Genomic DNA, 15,292 nt, shown 5'->3' on the forward strand with positions numbered 1-15,292 from the left:
TTGACCGTTTGTGGTGGAGGTCTGACGTGTCATCCACTTCCGTCCATTTTGAAACCTCCCGCTCAGCACCTCTTCAATATTTTATCTCCATGATATTCTTCTTCTCCAAACTTAGAGTATTTTATCTGCACATGTTGACTAACATTCAGCCTCTTGGAGAAGTGCCGGTTTATCGAGACCATAGAAGATGTCTCGACCACTTGATGTTTCAATCCCATGTATCGAGAGGTCTATCTCTCGAATATTCTTTACGTCTCGAACTCGATAGGTATATCGAGAGGTCCTTACCTCTCGAACTTGGCTTGTGTCTCGAGACTTAGTTGATGTCTCGTAGACCCTTATTCCTCCAGAGTTGTCTCGTGCCTGCTTCTGATCTATCTGTTTGCTTACAACACGAAAACTTCTAAGTTGTTCAAACAAGTTTACCTTAAGCTTAAATATTTCCCGAGTTGAGCTCAAATTACCCGGTTGTATTTTCGCTCTTAGTTTACTTATCGAACTTACATTGTTTTGCCTATGTATCGAGACTTGGGGATTCTTACTTAACAGTTGGTATCATCAAAACCTATTACATGATGTTCCTAACAATTTCCCCCTTTTTGATGATGCCAACACTTATACTTACTTATATGGCTGATTTGAAAAAGAAAAAGCATTGATTTTATTTTCAGCGCATATGGTAAGTTTGACAACAATTCTACTAAACATGAATAGGTAAACTCACGCAACACCCCCAGCAGAAGATATATGTATTAAGATTAAGGGAATGTTTACATAACAGAGTTTAGTGGAAAAGATTCAAAGAAGTAAGACCAAGAACAACATAAGTATCAATACATTGAAATAAGATGGAGTTTGGACCACGAGAGCTTACTTCTTGTTGCCTTTCCTTTTCTTGTTAATGGCTTCTCGTGTCTTGATGGGGTCTTTCGGATTTACCAGGCTTAAGTATTCATCTGTGACATCTAGATGCCTGTAGTTCCTGTAGGCTTCCCCCACGAACTCACCATCAATTACTCCATCTTTCCACCAAGCAATGCATTCTTCTGGAGACATGTTGCTGTGTGTTGATATTCCAGTGATTTTCAGAAGCTTGAATATCTCCAGAGTCAGAATTTGTTCAGTGTCTTCTCTGTTCCCAAACTTAAAGTTTGTCATGAGAAGATCTATCTTCCTTTCTTCTTCTGACTGTCGTTCTTGTCTTTTTCTTCTTCTTTCTCTGTCCTCTTCTCTCCTTCTCTCCATTTCCAGTGTACGCTGGACCCTTAGGTTTTCTGCCTGTTTGGCATCCTCCACTGCTTTGCTCATGATTCTTGGTATTTTTGGAGGTGGTCCAGCTGGTTCACTTGCTGCCCTTTTCTTGCCCGTTGTATCCCCCTTCTTTTTCTCTTTATTTTCCCCCTTGTTGGCATCATCAGTACGGGAGAGGAGGGTGGACATACCTTCGAAAATAGCTTGAAGTTGGGCAGGGACTTGGTTCGACAGGTCATCGAGTATGGCCTTCATCACATCCTGTCGAAGTTCACTGGAATATTGGAAGGCTCGCAGCTCTGCTCGCATCTCGGCTAATTCAGCCCTCGCACTTGCAGCCTCTGCTCGAGCTACAGCGGCTTCATCAGTGGCTTTCCGTGCTGCATCCTCAGCCCATATCGCCTGTTCGAGAAGTTCGGCATGACGGCCTTGGGATTCACTTGTGCCATCAGCAGGCATTGCAGCATTGCGGACCACAGCGAGTATTCTTTCGAGCTGAGCCATCTTCTGAGATTGATCAGCCATGAATTGACGCACTTCGCCAATGAAGACTTCTTCGGCCTGTTGATCATAGTCAGAAGTAGGAGATGAGGATCGAGATGTACCTTTCGTTGGAGGGGACTTGGGTGCTTCCAGATTTCCACCCATGACTTGCAATTGCGAGTCCACCTCTCGACTGACTTCCTGAGGTTCAGCAGGGACACTGGGATCAGAGCTCGAAGGTAGCTCCATATCAGGTGCTTCCCGGTTTCCACCTGAGGGATGGATCACTTCTTGCTCTTCACCTCTCGAACCTGGAGCCTCAGCTTCAGCTGCTGGTAAGGTAGGATTGGCCAAGGTGGGAGTCTCTGCATCAGATGCTTCCCGGTTTCCATCTGATTGAGGTTCCCCCTCAACACTACCTCTCGAACCAGTGCTGGGAACGTGATCATCTACTGGAGGAGTTGATTCATCGGCAGGTGCTTCCCGGTTTCCACCTTCTTGAACCTCAACTCTCGAACCAGCAGGGTTCTCCTCATTCTGCTCTTGTTGCTCACTTGTTTGCACTTCAGTATTCTCTGGTGAATCTGGAATATCTATTATCTCAGGAGCAACTGGTGCACTCCACCTTTCCCTATTAACCATATCGATGGGAAAGCCTGGGAGTTGGAGCAACAAAATTTCACCCTCTCGAACTGTCTGAGCTTCATCTATTGCATTCGAGGGTGTGGACTCAGGTGGTGGCAGTAGTAAGACAGAGTTAGGTGCCACCTCATGTGCTTCAGAGGTCTCGGATTCACCTCTCGAAGCTACCTGGTCTTCTAGAGCAGATTCACTCACTTGGGACAAGGGGATTGCTGCAGTTGGAGTAGGAGTGTCAGCATCATCTCGAGCAACCCCAGAGGTCTCTCCTGGACCTCTCGTGTGTTCTACACTTTGTCCCAAGGATATTGCTGTGGCAAGCCTGATATCCTCTCGAAATTGAGCATCTAGTTCAGGATCTTCTTCAGGCTCGGCTTCATCTTCTTGTGCATCAACAGCTATGCCCTTTCCTTTGTCAGATAGACCAAGATTACTCCTGATTACTTGCATCTCATGGGCACGGTTTTGAAGCTCGTCGGCTGGGATTTCAGTGAGATCTAACCAGTTTAGTGCAAATCGTTCCTCAGCCTCCATCTCTGCTGCTCTTGAGATCAATTGATCAAAGGGACCTGTTCTCCAGTTGATCCGGCGAAGTACTCTGGAGAAGTCGTCCAAACTCGATACATTCTCAACACTTTGATTCAATCGAGATGTGATTTCAGCATTCAGCTCATCAGAGTCAGCAGGTAGGATTTCTGTTGCTGATGCACACTCCACAGCTTGTTCAGTTATCTCTCGAACAACCGAGAGATCATGTGTCAACCCATCATTCAGAAAAGCTTGCACTGGGTTCCTGACCACAGTGCCCTGACCATCAGCAGCCACCACACAGTCTAGATCTTCAGCTGCTGGAATATCTACCTCTCGAACCACCTGTCGTGGTTCCTCAACAATACCCTGTACTGGATCACTGATCCCAGTACCTTCAACTTCTCGAGCCTCCTCTTGAGGCAAACCAACAGATTCATCAACATCCTCAGTACCATCAACAGCAAGTATATCAACACTTAAAGTTCCTGACAGGGACTTGGTAGGGGGCACTCTCTCAACCTCAGTGGCCGGTGTAGCCTGAGGTTCCCCCTGGGCTTGTGCCCTGTCCTCAAATGGTACTTGTATAACGGACGGTGTCACCTCTCGAACCTGGGTGACAGCAGCAGTCTTGGTCCTCTTGGCCTTCCTTTTCAATTCAACCCTCTTGACTAGGGTGTCCAAAAGCTCGTCATCAGAGCGCTTCTCCTTAGCTGGGGATTTCCTTTTGCCCCTTCCCTTAGGCTTTGAGGGTGAAGATGCATCCTTAGCACCTTTTGCCTTAGCTTGAGGTTTCGTTCTACCCATATAGGTATTCCGATGAACCTCTCGCCCTTCCCTCAGTTCGAAGCCCTTCAGTCTCAATAGAAATTGAACAACAAAGCCAAAACCAACCTTTTTGTAGATTGTCAGGTCGGAGTTGGAAACTGAGCTCTGCACTTGGTGTTTGAGGCAGTCGAAGATGATGTGAGCCCAGTCCAACTTGTTGTTGTTCCAGATGGCGTGGAGGATTTTCAGAGTGTCCAGATTGACTTCGTCTGTTCCGGACACCTTGCCGAGGATGAATTTTATGATGAGCTCGGCGGCTAGGGCAAACCTCTCCTTCAAATGAAATCTGCGGAGGGCAGAGGATGCTCTGGGTGGTGCAGTCTCCAATCGGATTTTGTCCCAAAACTCCTGCTTATCCATGTTGTAGTCCGATAGGTGCTTGACTGCCTCCTCCGACGTAGCAAAGTCGAATGCTNCTCTGCACTTGGTGTTTGAGGCAGTCGAAGATGATGTGAGCCAAAACCAACCCACAGAGATTGTTATGTCTATTTCGTTGAAGCGGCTTTCAATCTTGCCCTTCGTGACCTTGGCATGAGCGAACCATTCTGTGTAGTCGAGGTCACTCGGCGGCTAGGGCAAACCTCTCCTTCAAATGAAATCTGCGGAGGGCAGAGGATGCTCTGGGTGGTGCAGTCTCCAATCGGATTTTGTCCCAAAACTCCTGCTTATCCATGTTGTAGTCCGATAGGTGCTTGACTGCCTCCTCCGACGTAGCAAAGTCGAATGCTGCTCGTAAATCACCCACAGAGATTGTTATGTCTATTTCGTTGAAGCGGCTTTCAATCTTGCCCTTCGTGACCTTGGCATGAGCGAACCATTCTGTGTAGTCGAGGTCATGAATGGTTCGGTAGTCATGCGTCATGTACCGCATTAGTCCTGCCTTCTCAAATTTCTTCAAGACTCTCTCCGCCATTGTTGGATTTGGCGAGTGGGTGATGAAGCCATCTTTGTCAAGGATGCTTCCCGCCTTGACTTGTTTAATCTGAGAGCGTATGTGGTCTAGCTCTCTCTGGTATGCACTGGAGGATGAAGATGAAGATGAAGAAGATGATGATTCAGACGCCATTGAAGAAAGTTTGTGTGTTTTGGAGGGAATGTGTACAGTGTCTAAGGATTTGGGGATTTTGGGTATATGGTTTTGAGTTTGAATCCGGGTAAAGAAGAAGGATTTTGCTTTTATATTAGGCGGATTCGGGTTGGATATATGGGTAGGGTTGAGAGTTTGACCCGTGGAAGGATCCCGGTTGATTTAAAAGATGTGAGAAGTCAGAAATACCGCTGATAACGGTCAGCTTATAAGGTATTTTGGTAAGGGTATTTCGGTAAAGTATAGAACGGTTTAAGCTTTGAGACAGTGGAGTATTGATATTTTAAAATAAGCATGCTCCCACTAATCAAGATAATGCCCTTAAGTGCGAAAAACCGTCAGTAACCGATGACCACGTGGCTAGCATTTATGTCCAAAGATAGCCGTTCCACCTCATATATCCGTTGAGCTTATCAAATTCACCTTTCGAAGGTGAATGATCTTCCTCATGAGTTTAAGGATCTTTCCCCTGAGTGATTGATCCCTAAACCTCCTTATTCTTCCGTCTTGATCTGGTTAAGGATCTTCCCCCTGAGTGATTGATCCCTAACCCTCCTTATTCCTCCATCTTGATCTGGTTAGGGATCTTCCCTTTGATCCCTAACCCTCCTTATTCCTCCTTTCAGAGATATCAGTTTGTTATCTTTCGAAGTGACCTCTCGAACTACNAGTGAATCTTGTGTAGTCATCCACTACCACAAGAGTGTACTTTTTTCCCTTTATGCTGGGTGGATCCACTGGGCCAAATAAGTCCATGTGAAGAAGACTTAATGGTCTAGTGGATGATGTATCGGCTTTGCTCTTGAAAGANATCGATACGTAGAGAGGTTCCCATAGGTACTTTGACTGAGGAATTCCCTTCTATGTTGTATTTCCTGAGCAGATCCTTGGTGTATTTCTCCTGGTTGATGAAGATACCTTCCTTAAGCTGTCTCACTTGTAGTCCAAGGAAGTAGTTGAGCTCTCCCATCATGCTCATCTCGAACTTTCCTTTCATCAAACTGGAGAACTTCTCGCACAAGTCTGGATTGGTGCTACCAAAAATGATATCGTCCACATAGATTTGCACCAATAAGATGTGATCCCCATCCTTAATTCTAAACAATGTTTTGTCCACTAGGCCTTTGGTGAACCCACACTGAAGTAGAAAAGAGGATAAGGTATCATACCAAGCTCTTGGAGCTTGTTTTAAGCCGTAGAGTGCCTTCTTCAACTTGTATACTTTGTCAGCTCCTACGTCCTTCAAGAAACCCGGAGGTTGTTCAACGTACACCTCTTCTTCGAGAAGTCCGTTCAGAAAAGCGCTCTTGACATCCATTTGATATACCTTAAAGTCTTTGAAGGCGGCATATGCGAGAAAGATGCGTATGGCTTCGAGACGTGCCACTGGAGCGAAGGTTTCATCAAAATCTATTCCTTCCTCCTGACAGTAGCCTTTGGCAACAAGTCTGGCCTTGTTCCTAACAATAACTCCATCCTCATTCATCTTGTTTCTGAAAACCCACTTTGTACCAATGACATTCTGATGATGAGGTCTCGGAACTAGTTCCCAAACGTCGTTCCTCTCGAACTGATGAAGTTCCTCTTGCATTGCTTGCACCCAATCTGCGTCGCTTAGAGCCTCATCGATCACCTTAGGCTCTATTTGAGATAGAAAACAAGCAAACATGCTTTCTCTGTAAGCTGATCTGGTTCGAACTCTGTCACGTACATCTCCGATCACTTGATCAGCAGGGTGACTTCTCAGCCATCTTAGGTCGGGTTGCGGCTCCTCAGTTGATACTTCCATTGAAGGTTGAGATATGGGTTGAACATCTATGATCTGGTTTTGATCAACTGAGTCAGGCGCTTTCTTCTTGGTAGACTCTTCATCATCTGATTCTGACTGGAGTTCTGCAACGTCTCGAACTATCGACTGCTTGTCTTCGAGAGGTAAGTTTGATCTCTCGATAGACTCTGGCTGATCTTCCTCAGCAGCTTCCGTTGTCTTTGATGGTTGATCTGTTGATGCCCTTTCATCAAAGGTAACATGTATGGACTCTTCAACCACCAAACTCCGCTTGTTGAAGACTCTGAGTGCTTTGCTTGTCGATGAGTATCCCAGAAATACTCCATCATCTGCCTTTTCTTCAAAAGTTCTTCGTTGAGTCTTCCCATTGTTGTGAATATAGCATTTGCACCCGAATGAGTGGAAGTGGCTTACATTCGGTTTTCTTCCATTCCACAACTCATATGGAGTCTTTCCAACTCCTTTTACTATCAAGGACCGATTTTGGGTGTAGCACGCTGTGTTGATTGCTTCTGCCCAAAATCCTTGTGATATGTTGGCTTGCGAGAGCATGGTCCTTGCGGCTTCTTTGAGAGTTCTGTTCCTTCTTTCAGCAACCCCGTTTTGTTGAGGTGTTCGAGCAGCTGATAGTTGATGATGAATTCCGTTCTCGTTGCAGTAGCTCTCGATTACTTGATTAACGAACTCTCCACCTTGATCTGACCGGATCTTTAGTATCGAGACTTCCTTTTCAACTTGAACTTGTTTCAAGAGATTTGGTAGGGCAATTTTTGTCTCGCTTTTCTTGGTTAAGAACACGGTCCAAGTGAATCTTGTGTAGTCATCCACTACCACAAGAGTGTACTTCTTTCCCTTTATGCTGGGTGGATCCACTGGGCCAAATAAGTCCATGTGAAGAAGACTTAATGGTCTAGTGGATGATGTCTCGGCTTTGCTCTTGAAGGAGGATTTGATCTGTTTGCAACGTTGACATGCCTCACAGATTTTATCCTTTCGAAACGTCACTTTGGGCAGTCCTTCCACTAAGTTCCTCTTAGTAAGCTTGTTGATAGTCTTGAAGTTCAGATGACTAAGCTTACTGTGCCAATCCCAGCATAAATCTTCCTTGCTCCTTGCTAGCATACATAGGGATGGTTTTGCAGACCTCCAATCCACTATGTACATGTTTCCTTTCCTTGCTGCTTCCAAGACGACTTCGAGAGATTCCTCGTTCATAATCTGACATTTGCTTTTGGTGAAGACAACTTTGTGGCCCTTGTCACAGAACTGGCTTGTACTAAGGAGATTGAACTTGAGCCCCTCAACGTAGGACACTCCTTTAATAACCAGCTCATTCTTTTGGATTTCACCAACAGCTCTTGTGCGCCCCTTCTTCTCGTTGTCGCCAAATGTCACCAAGGGACCTTCGATAGGTTGGATGTTCTCAAGCAGTGTTAGATTTCCAGTCATATGTCTCGAACATCCACTGTCAATGAACCACACGTCCCTGGTGTCCTGCAAGGAAATCAAGCAAGTTTAGGTACCCAAACTTTGGGTCCTGGTGGGTTAGTGAGTTTAGGCATCCATTTATACCTTGTGCCCATTATTCCAGGCCTAGGCGCAATGTAGCCATTGTACGTTTGATAATTATAAGGAATGCTAGCAAAGGTTTTAGGCCTCTTTGGTGCATAAATCAACTTAGGTAGAGACTTTTCGACCGGCTTATGCACCATGCCTTTCATACGCTGTTTGGTCATGTGAAATTGCTGAAAGTGAGGTTTCTTCCAGAACTTGTGATTTGATGACCAATTCTCACTAGATGGATAGAGTCTTCCTTTCTCCATCCGTGAGTTCCTAACTATGTGGATCTCAGACCTTCCATATTTGCCTTGAGGTGCATTATATGGAGTGTAGCTCTTTTTGTACTTGGAATGGCCTTGCGAGAGATAGCAAGGTGATCTCTCGATATTGTTTACCCGGCCATTCTTCGTAGCTTTCCTATACTTTCCATTGCTGGTGTATAGGGACGGTTTATGAATAGCTACTCTGGTCTTTTCTGTTGGTCCTTTATGACCTTTATTTGGTTTGGGTTGAGATCCTCCATTTCTTGAAGTTCCCAAACCATTGGTCTGTTTATCTCTCGAGAGATGGTCTTGATGGAACCCTAGACCGGTTCTATCACTTGTAGGTCTGTGATCAACCACCATTTTCTCCATAGCTTTGGAGGAATTAGTGTATGATGCTATGACCTTTCGAAGATTAAGCTCTCTCGTCTCTCGAGCTTTGCACTCTTCAGATAGTAGGATTACTTTGGCTTCTAACTCACTTACTTTGAGAGTCAGCTCCAAATTCTCTTTCGAGACGTTCTTAAGCATATCTCTTTCAGCAGTTAGCTTGCTGTTTTCATCCATCACTCTAGCATGAGTGCTATTGGCGATGTTAAGGTTCCTTCTGAGCGATTCCAACATCTCGAAGGGGTCCTCATCGCTTTTAAATGAAGAACAACGAGAGGTAGAAGTAGAGCAGCGAGATGTAGGAGTAGAGGTTACCTCGTTGTCAATGGCCATTAGGCATTGATTCTCCTCTTCCTCGGTGTATAAGCAGATGAGCCCCCTCTCATCCTCTGAGCTGCTGCTGCTTTCGCTGGAGCTCGACGTCTCGGACTCCTCGATTGTCCTCTCGAATTCTTCAGCAACAAGCGCCTTCCTGCGCTGATACGTCTTTGATGATCCTTTGAAGCCACCTTGTGTTGGCTTCTCCCTGGATTCCTCTATTCTCTTGGAATCCTTGCCTTCTTGGCCCTGATGCTTGCTTACTAGTGGGTAAGGGCATTCGGCCTTGAAATGTCCCGGTCTTCTACAGTTGTAGCATAGACCCTGATTTTCCTCCTCCGTCCTTCTGGATGGATATCTCTCATTTTTCCTTCTTGAGGAGGAAGGTGAACTTTTGTTGCTCTCCTGGTTCATCTTCATGTATTTCCTGAACTTTCTCACAAAGAGAGCAAACTGTTCGTCAGACATAACATTCATAGGATTAGAGTCTGACCTTGAAGATGTGGATGGTTGCTCAGCAACAAGTGCTACGTTTCGTCGATCCACAATGTCCTCATCTCTTGGGAACATCTCGAACTCGAAGGCTTTGAGATCCCGGAAGAGTTTGTCTGTTGTGGTTTCCTTCAGATCTCGGTGATCTCTCATCGTGATCACCTTTACTTCCCACTCCTTAGTGAGGCCACGTAAGACCTTCAGGTTCAGCTCCTTTTGTGGGATCTCCTTTTCAAGGTCACTGATCTCGGTTGTGAGCTTCATGAACCGAGACTCCATGCTGTCGATGCTCTCTCCTGGCTTCATCTTGAAGTCTTCGAACTTTTTCATGGCCACGGTGAGCTTGTTTTCCTTTTCCTGTTCGTCACCTTCACCAATTAACATCAAAGTATCCCATACCTCTTTTGCCGTTTTGCACTTCCTCACTTTTGGGAAGATGGTTTCGTCTATAGCTCTGAAGAGAATATCCTTGGCAATATTGTCCAGGTTGTTTCTCTTCCTATCATCACTGGTCCATTCTTCCCTAGGTTTTGGGATGTACTTTGGTGTTTCTTGGGTTTGAACTGCAGCAGTATTAACCATTAGGATCTTGACTGGTCCAGAAGTTATAACCTCGGCCATCTCATCATGGAGGGCTGATAAGTACGCAAGCATGCGTGTTTTCCAGTCGTCAAACCTGCTAAGATCAAAGAGAAGATGTCTCGACAACATGCTGTCCATATTGAAAAATTATCTCGTGCTTTGAAAATATTTAAGAAGATTTTTCAAAGAAGGATCTCTAGGCAATATAAACAAAGGTTTATATCGATCAGAGAACTCGCTCTGATACCAATTGTTGGTCCCAAGGGGATGGGGTACAAGTCTAGAGGGGGGGGTGAATAGACTTGTATAAGATTTTGCAAATCTTTTCGACCTCTCGTGTGTATTGAACTTAGGATGTTTAGGTTCGATACCTCACGAGGTGAAGACAAAGTTTTATGCGCAGCGGAAATGTTATCCCCTTTTAGTTAGCACGAGTTTGAGTTAGTTCGAGAGGTGCGTTTATATGCAGTGCAATCGAGAGGTTAGCGAGAGATAAAAGCAGTAAGTAAATGCAAGAGAGATTTTTAAGTGGTTCGGCCAACCCGCCTACGTCCACTCTTCTTCCAGAAACTCCCTGGAAGGATTGCACTAAAAACTTCCCTTTTTAGTACAATATCGAGCGCTTGAGCTTTGATCACGAAGCCCGCCTCAAGCCTCAGGTTTTTCGCCCCGCTTCTTGTTACTCCACCTCTCGAGCACTTGACCTTTGATCACCAAGCCCGCGTCAAGCCTCAGGTTTCTTTCACTCGGACAGCTGCCAGGTTACTCCACCTCTCTTGCTTAATCCAAAGCAAGGTGTTTTTGGTTGTCACAGTTGAATGTAACAGACTCCAATCTGACCACAAGCTATCGTTGAATCAACTTCGATGTAGAGCAGCTTCGGTCACCTTCTAGATGTATAACAGTTTAAGCTTTGTAACTCTCTTAAACACTAAGATGTGTTTTCTCGCTGTTTTGAATATCAGGATGATATTCCAAATTTAGCACTTGCACTTGAACGTTTTAGACAGACACTTCTTAAGAATTTCGAACCTCTTTTCTTTTTAACTCCTTTTTCTCTCTTTTCCCCTTTTTTCTTCTCTGTCTTTACGTCCTTATATATGAGAGTAGAGGAATAATTCCGTTGGAGGGAAAATTATTCCGTTTGAAATTTGTCTCCCATGCTGATCATGGGTCTTGCATATTTTCAGCATATTTCATGGAGTGGTGATCTTGTAACTTGAACCTCTTTGTCTTGTAGTGAATATTCCATAGTTCACTTTCTTGAGTCCATGCTCCACTTTCGTCTTTTGGTAAAAGTTACTCTTTTTATATTCCCATTATTCCTTGTTTGTAGGGAATCAGATCACTTCAGCATTGGTGCACCTTTTGACCGTTTGTGGTGGAAATCTGACGTGTCATCCATTTCCGCCCATTTTGAAATCTTCACGTTCGGCACCTCTTCATTATTCCATCTCCATGATATTCTTCTTCTCCAAACTTTAAGTATGACCGTCATTCAGCTTTGTTGGAGAATTGTTAGTGTATCGAGACCAAGGTTGATATCTTGATTGCTTAATGTCTCGAACTCAAATATCGAGAGGTCTATCTCTCGAACTCTGTTTATGTCTCGAACTGGATAACTGTATCGAGAGGTCCTACCTCTCGAACTCTGCTTATGTCTCGAGACTTAGTTGATGTCTCGCAGACCCTTATTCCTCCAGTGTTGTCCCATGCTTTCTTCTGATCTGTCTATATGATTACAACACACGAGACTTCTAAGATGTTCAAACAAATTTACCTCAAGCTTAAATATTTTCCGAGTTGAGCTCAAAGTTACCCGGTTGTATTTTCGCTCTTGGTTTACTTGTCGAACTTACAGCGTTTTGCCTATGCATCGAGACTTGGGGATTTCTACTTAACAGTTGGTATCATCAAAACCTATTACATGATGTTCCTAACAAATTATTCGTTATTGAGCATTTAAGGCACGGATCATTCATTATTGGTGTGGACAAGCCAGAGAACATTTTCTGAGCGTCACTCTGTTAGAAACCTTAAAATCATGGGTGATCAACCTTGGATAAATTGAAGTCCTAGAAAGTAATCCCAAGGTGCATTAAAGTTTTGCCCTTAGTGTAAGACAAAAAGCCAAAAAGTCTACTCACTTTTAAGGACAAACGACTACATAGTACTAACACCCACATGGTCTTAATACCCTGAGGATATTACACACTGGACAAAGAAAAAGGATTTTGAATTTCTGTCTTCCCTCTAACGAACACAAAATTCACACCTATAAATGCCCCCACTTCATTCAGATTGAAGTCGCCGACCCATTCATGATATTGCAAGCAAAAACGCTCTAACATCAAGCAAAATTTTTAGTGTGTAAAAGAGAGAGAAAAACTTCAAAGTATTATCTAGTCTTTATGAGAAATCTTGTGTAGCTTAATCATTTATTCAAGAATATCAATGCCAAGATTTCAAGTTGGAAGACAAGTTCAAATCATCATTCAACAAACTCTACTTGGTGAAAAAGTAGAAAGAGGCGGAGTAGACTTGAGTTGTCGAAAAACCTATAGAAGTGTGTGCTACCCCGCTTTGTGATCAAGGGAGCTCACTGTGTGGGTTTTGTACTAAGAAAGAAGACATTAGTGCAAACCTTCACTAGTTGTGAAGAAGAGTGGAGTAGGCTTCATTAGCCCAACCATTATAAATCTCTCTCTCTCTCTCTCTCTCTCTCTCTCTCTCTCTCTCTCTCTCTCTCTCTCTCTCTCTCTCTCTCTCTCTTACTTATCATTTACATTATTGCACTGCATATTTGAGACCATACCTAATCATTTTCTTACTATATCAAACATGTGCAAAGTTATAATTAATATTTCAAGAGTCTAACATTTTCCGCTGTAAAACTATTTGATCAAGTATTATCTCTGAAGGATAATTACTTGTGAAGAAATTTTAAAAAACCCCAGTGAGTCTATACTCACTTAGCAACCCATCGGGACCAACAAGTGGTACCAGAGCACGTTTCCTTGATCGGTAAACACGCTGTGCATACTGTCTAGATATCTCACTTGAAAAACTATCAAAATCGTATTTTTACTTTGCACAATGTTTAATATGGATCATCATCAATCAAGGCATTTAATGTTTAATCTATCCAAGTTTGATGACTGGAAAGTGCGAATGCAGGCTCACCTATCGGCTATACACGATGAAATGTGGGACGTTATTACGGATGGACCTATCGAAATCATGATGGTCAACCCAAATCATGCAGCTGAAGGAGGAGCTACTGCACCCGAGATGATAACAAAACCCAAACCCTCATACAGTCCAGAAGAAAGAACTCGAAGCAATCTTGATAATATTTCCAGAGACATATTATACAAGACCTTGGACGAGACATTGTTTCCAAGGGTGAGGAAGTGCAAGACTGCCAAGGAGATATGGGAAACTCTCATGCTTATCGGAGAAGGTGATGAGCAGGAAAAGGAGAACAAGCTAACAATTGCCATGAAAGGGTTTGAGGACTTTAAAATGGCACCAACCGAGTCGATAGCTGACATGGAAACTCGGTTCATGAAGCTACTAAGTGAGGTAGCAGATTTGGGAAAGTAGTTGACACAGAAGGAGATTAATCTCAAAATCCTTAGAGGTCTTCCAAAGTCTTGGGAGATGAAAGTGATCGCGATGAGAGATCATCGAGATCTAAAGACAATCCACACCACCCAAATCTTCAGTGATCTCAAGGCCTATGAGTTCGAACGAGAAGCAGTGCACGAGACGGAACCAGAGACGAGGAATATAGCCTTGGTTGCCAGCCACCAACCATCTACGTCTATAAGGTCCAATTCTAATCCCTTAGATTTTTTAACTGATGACCAGTTTGCGCTGTTTATTAGGAAATTCAAGAGGTTCATGAGAAAGAATCAATCTCATGATAATTCTGCAAAGTCGAAATCATCGAGGCAGAGACATGCTGACAGACCAAGCAGGTCAAGAACTCGTGAACCCGAGGAAGCACAGATGTTATGCTATAATTGCCGGGAGCCTGGTCACTTCAAGGCAAAGTGCCCATATCCCATTGTGAGAAAGCATCAAGAGCAATCGAAGGGGTCTGGAAATCAATCCAACCCAAGGAGTGCATCCACTAAGAATAATGGTCAAAATTCCAACTACTCTGGTAGCAATCAAAAGAGTGACCGAAGAAGGAAAGCTCTAGCAGTCGAAGAAAAACCTGACGAGAAGGTTGAGGAGCCATGCAGTTCAAGCCCGAGTTCAGACATCGAAAGTTCACATGAAGAGAGAGGACTCATCTGTCTTTACAATTGTGAAGAATCAGACGAGGACATACGCCTTATGGCAGATAAAGACGAGGTAAATTCTCAAGCTTCCTCTTCTGATTGTAATTCTGAGTCTACTTGCGATGAAGATCCTCGGGTTTCATTTCTCAAAATGACGAAGGAATTCAAGGTGATCAAAGACATTCATTCTAAGTTGAAAGTAGAGAATGCTCGGCTATTGATCGAAAGAAAAGATCTCGAAGGCCTAGTGCTTAAAAATAATGAGATGTTTGATTCTATGGGTAAGCTTGAGACACAAATTCGTCTACTCAAAGAGGAGTGTAAATCAAGAGAAATCAGAGAGCAAAATTTGCGTGAGGTAATTGCGACATTTACTAATTCGTCTAGAATAATAGACCGAATGGTAGATGATCAAAGACCATCAGGGAATAGAGCCGGACTCGGCTACAATTCCAACTCTCTAGCACATGTTCAATTGACCAAACCCACAGATGCTTATACTAGTAGAGGTTTAAATTCTATGTTTGATCAAGGTCAAACCGAATATCCCGAGCCAATGACAAATGCTAATAAGGGAAAAGAACCACAAATAACGAGTCAATCGAATGTTGAGGCTGAACAACGAATTGTGGCTCCTGCGAAAGGAAGTTACTCAAATGGTAACCCGAGGAGTGATAATAGCACTACTCGGTATAGACCTCGTTTAAATAATCAGCATGGTTATTACACGAATAGTCAACCACGAGGCAACAACCAATCAAAGGTTAATTCCTAAAGAAACCCGAGGAGA

At 43.8% G+C, this 15,292-nt stretch overlaps 1 protein-coding gene across 1 annotated transcript; it reads left to right on the plus strand.

Annotated features, from left to right (window-relative positions):
• The first annotated feature begins 13,315 nt into the window (after positions 1-13,315).
• LOC116024315 lies at positions 13,316-13,816 on the plus strand. Its single transcript, XM_031265210.1, has one exon. The coding sequence runs from the start codon at positions 13,316-13,318 to the stop codon at positions 13,814-13,816; it is 501 nt and encodes a 166-aa protein (XP_031121070.1).
• The last annotated feature ends 1,476 nt before the right edge of the window (positions 13,817-15,292 follow it).

This window comes from Ipomoea triloba, chromosome 7, assembly GCF_003576645.1.
Source record: "Ipomoea triloba cultivar NCNSP0323 chromosome 7, ASM357664v1".
NCBI classification, from domain to species: domain Eukaryota; kingdom Viridiplantae; phylum Streptophyta; class Magnoliopsida; order Solanales; family Convolvulaceae; genus Ipomoea; species Ipomoea triloba.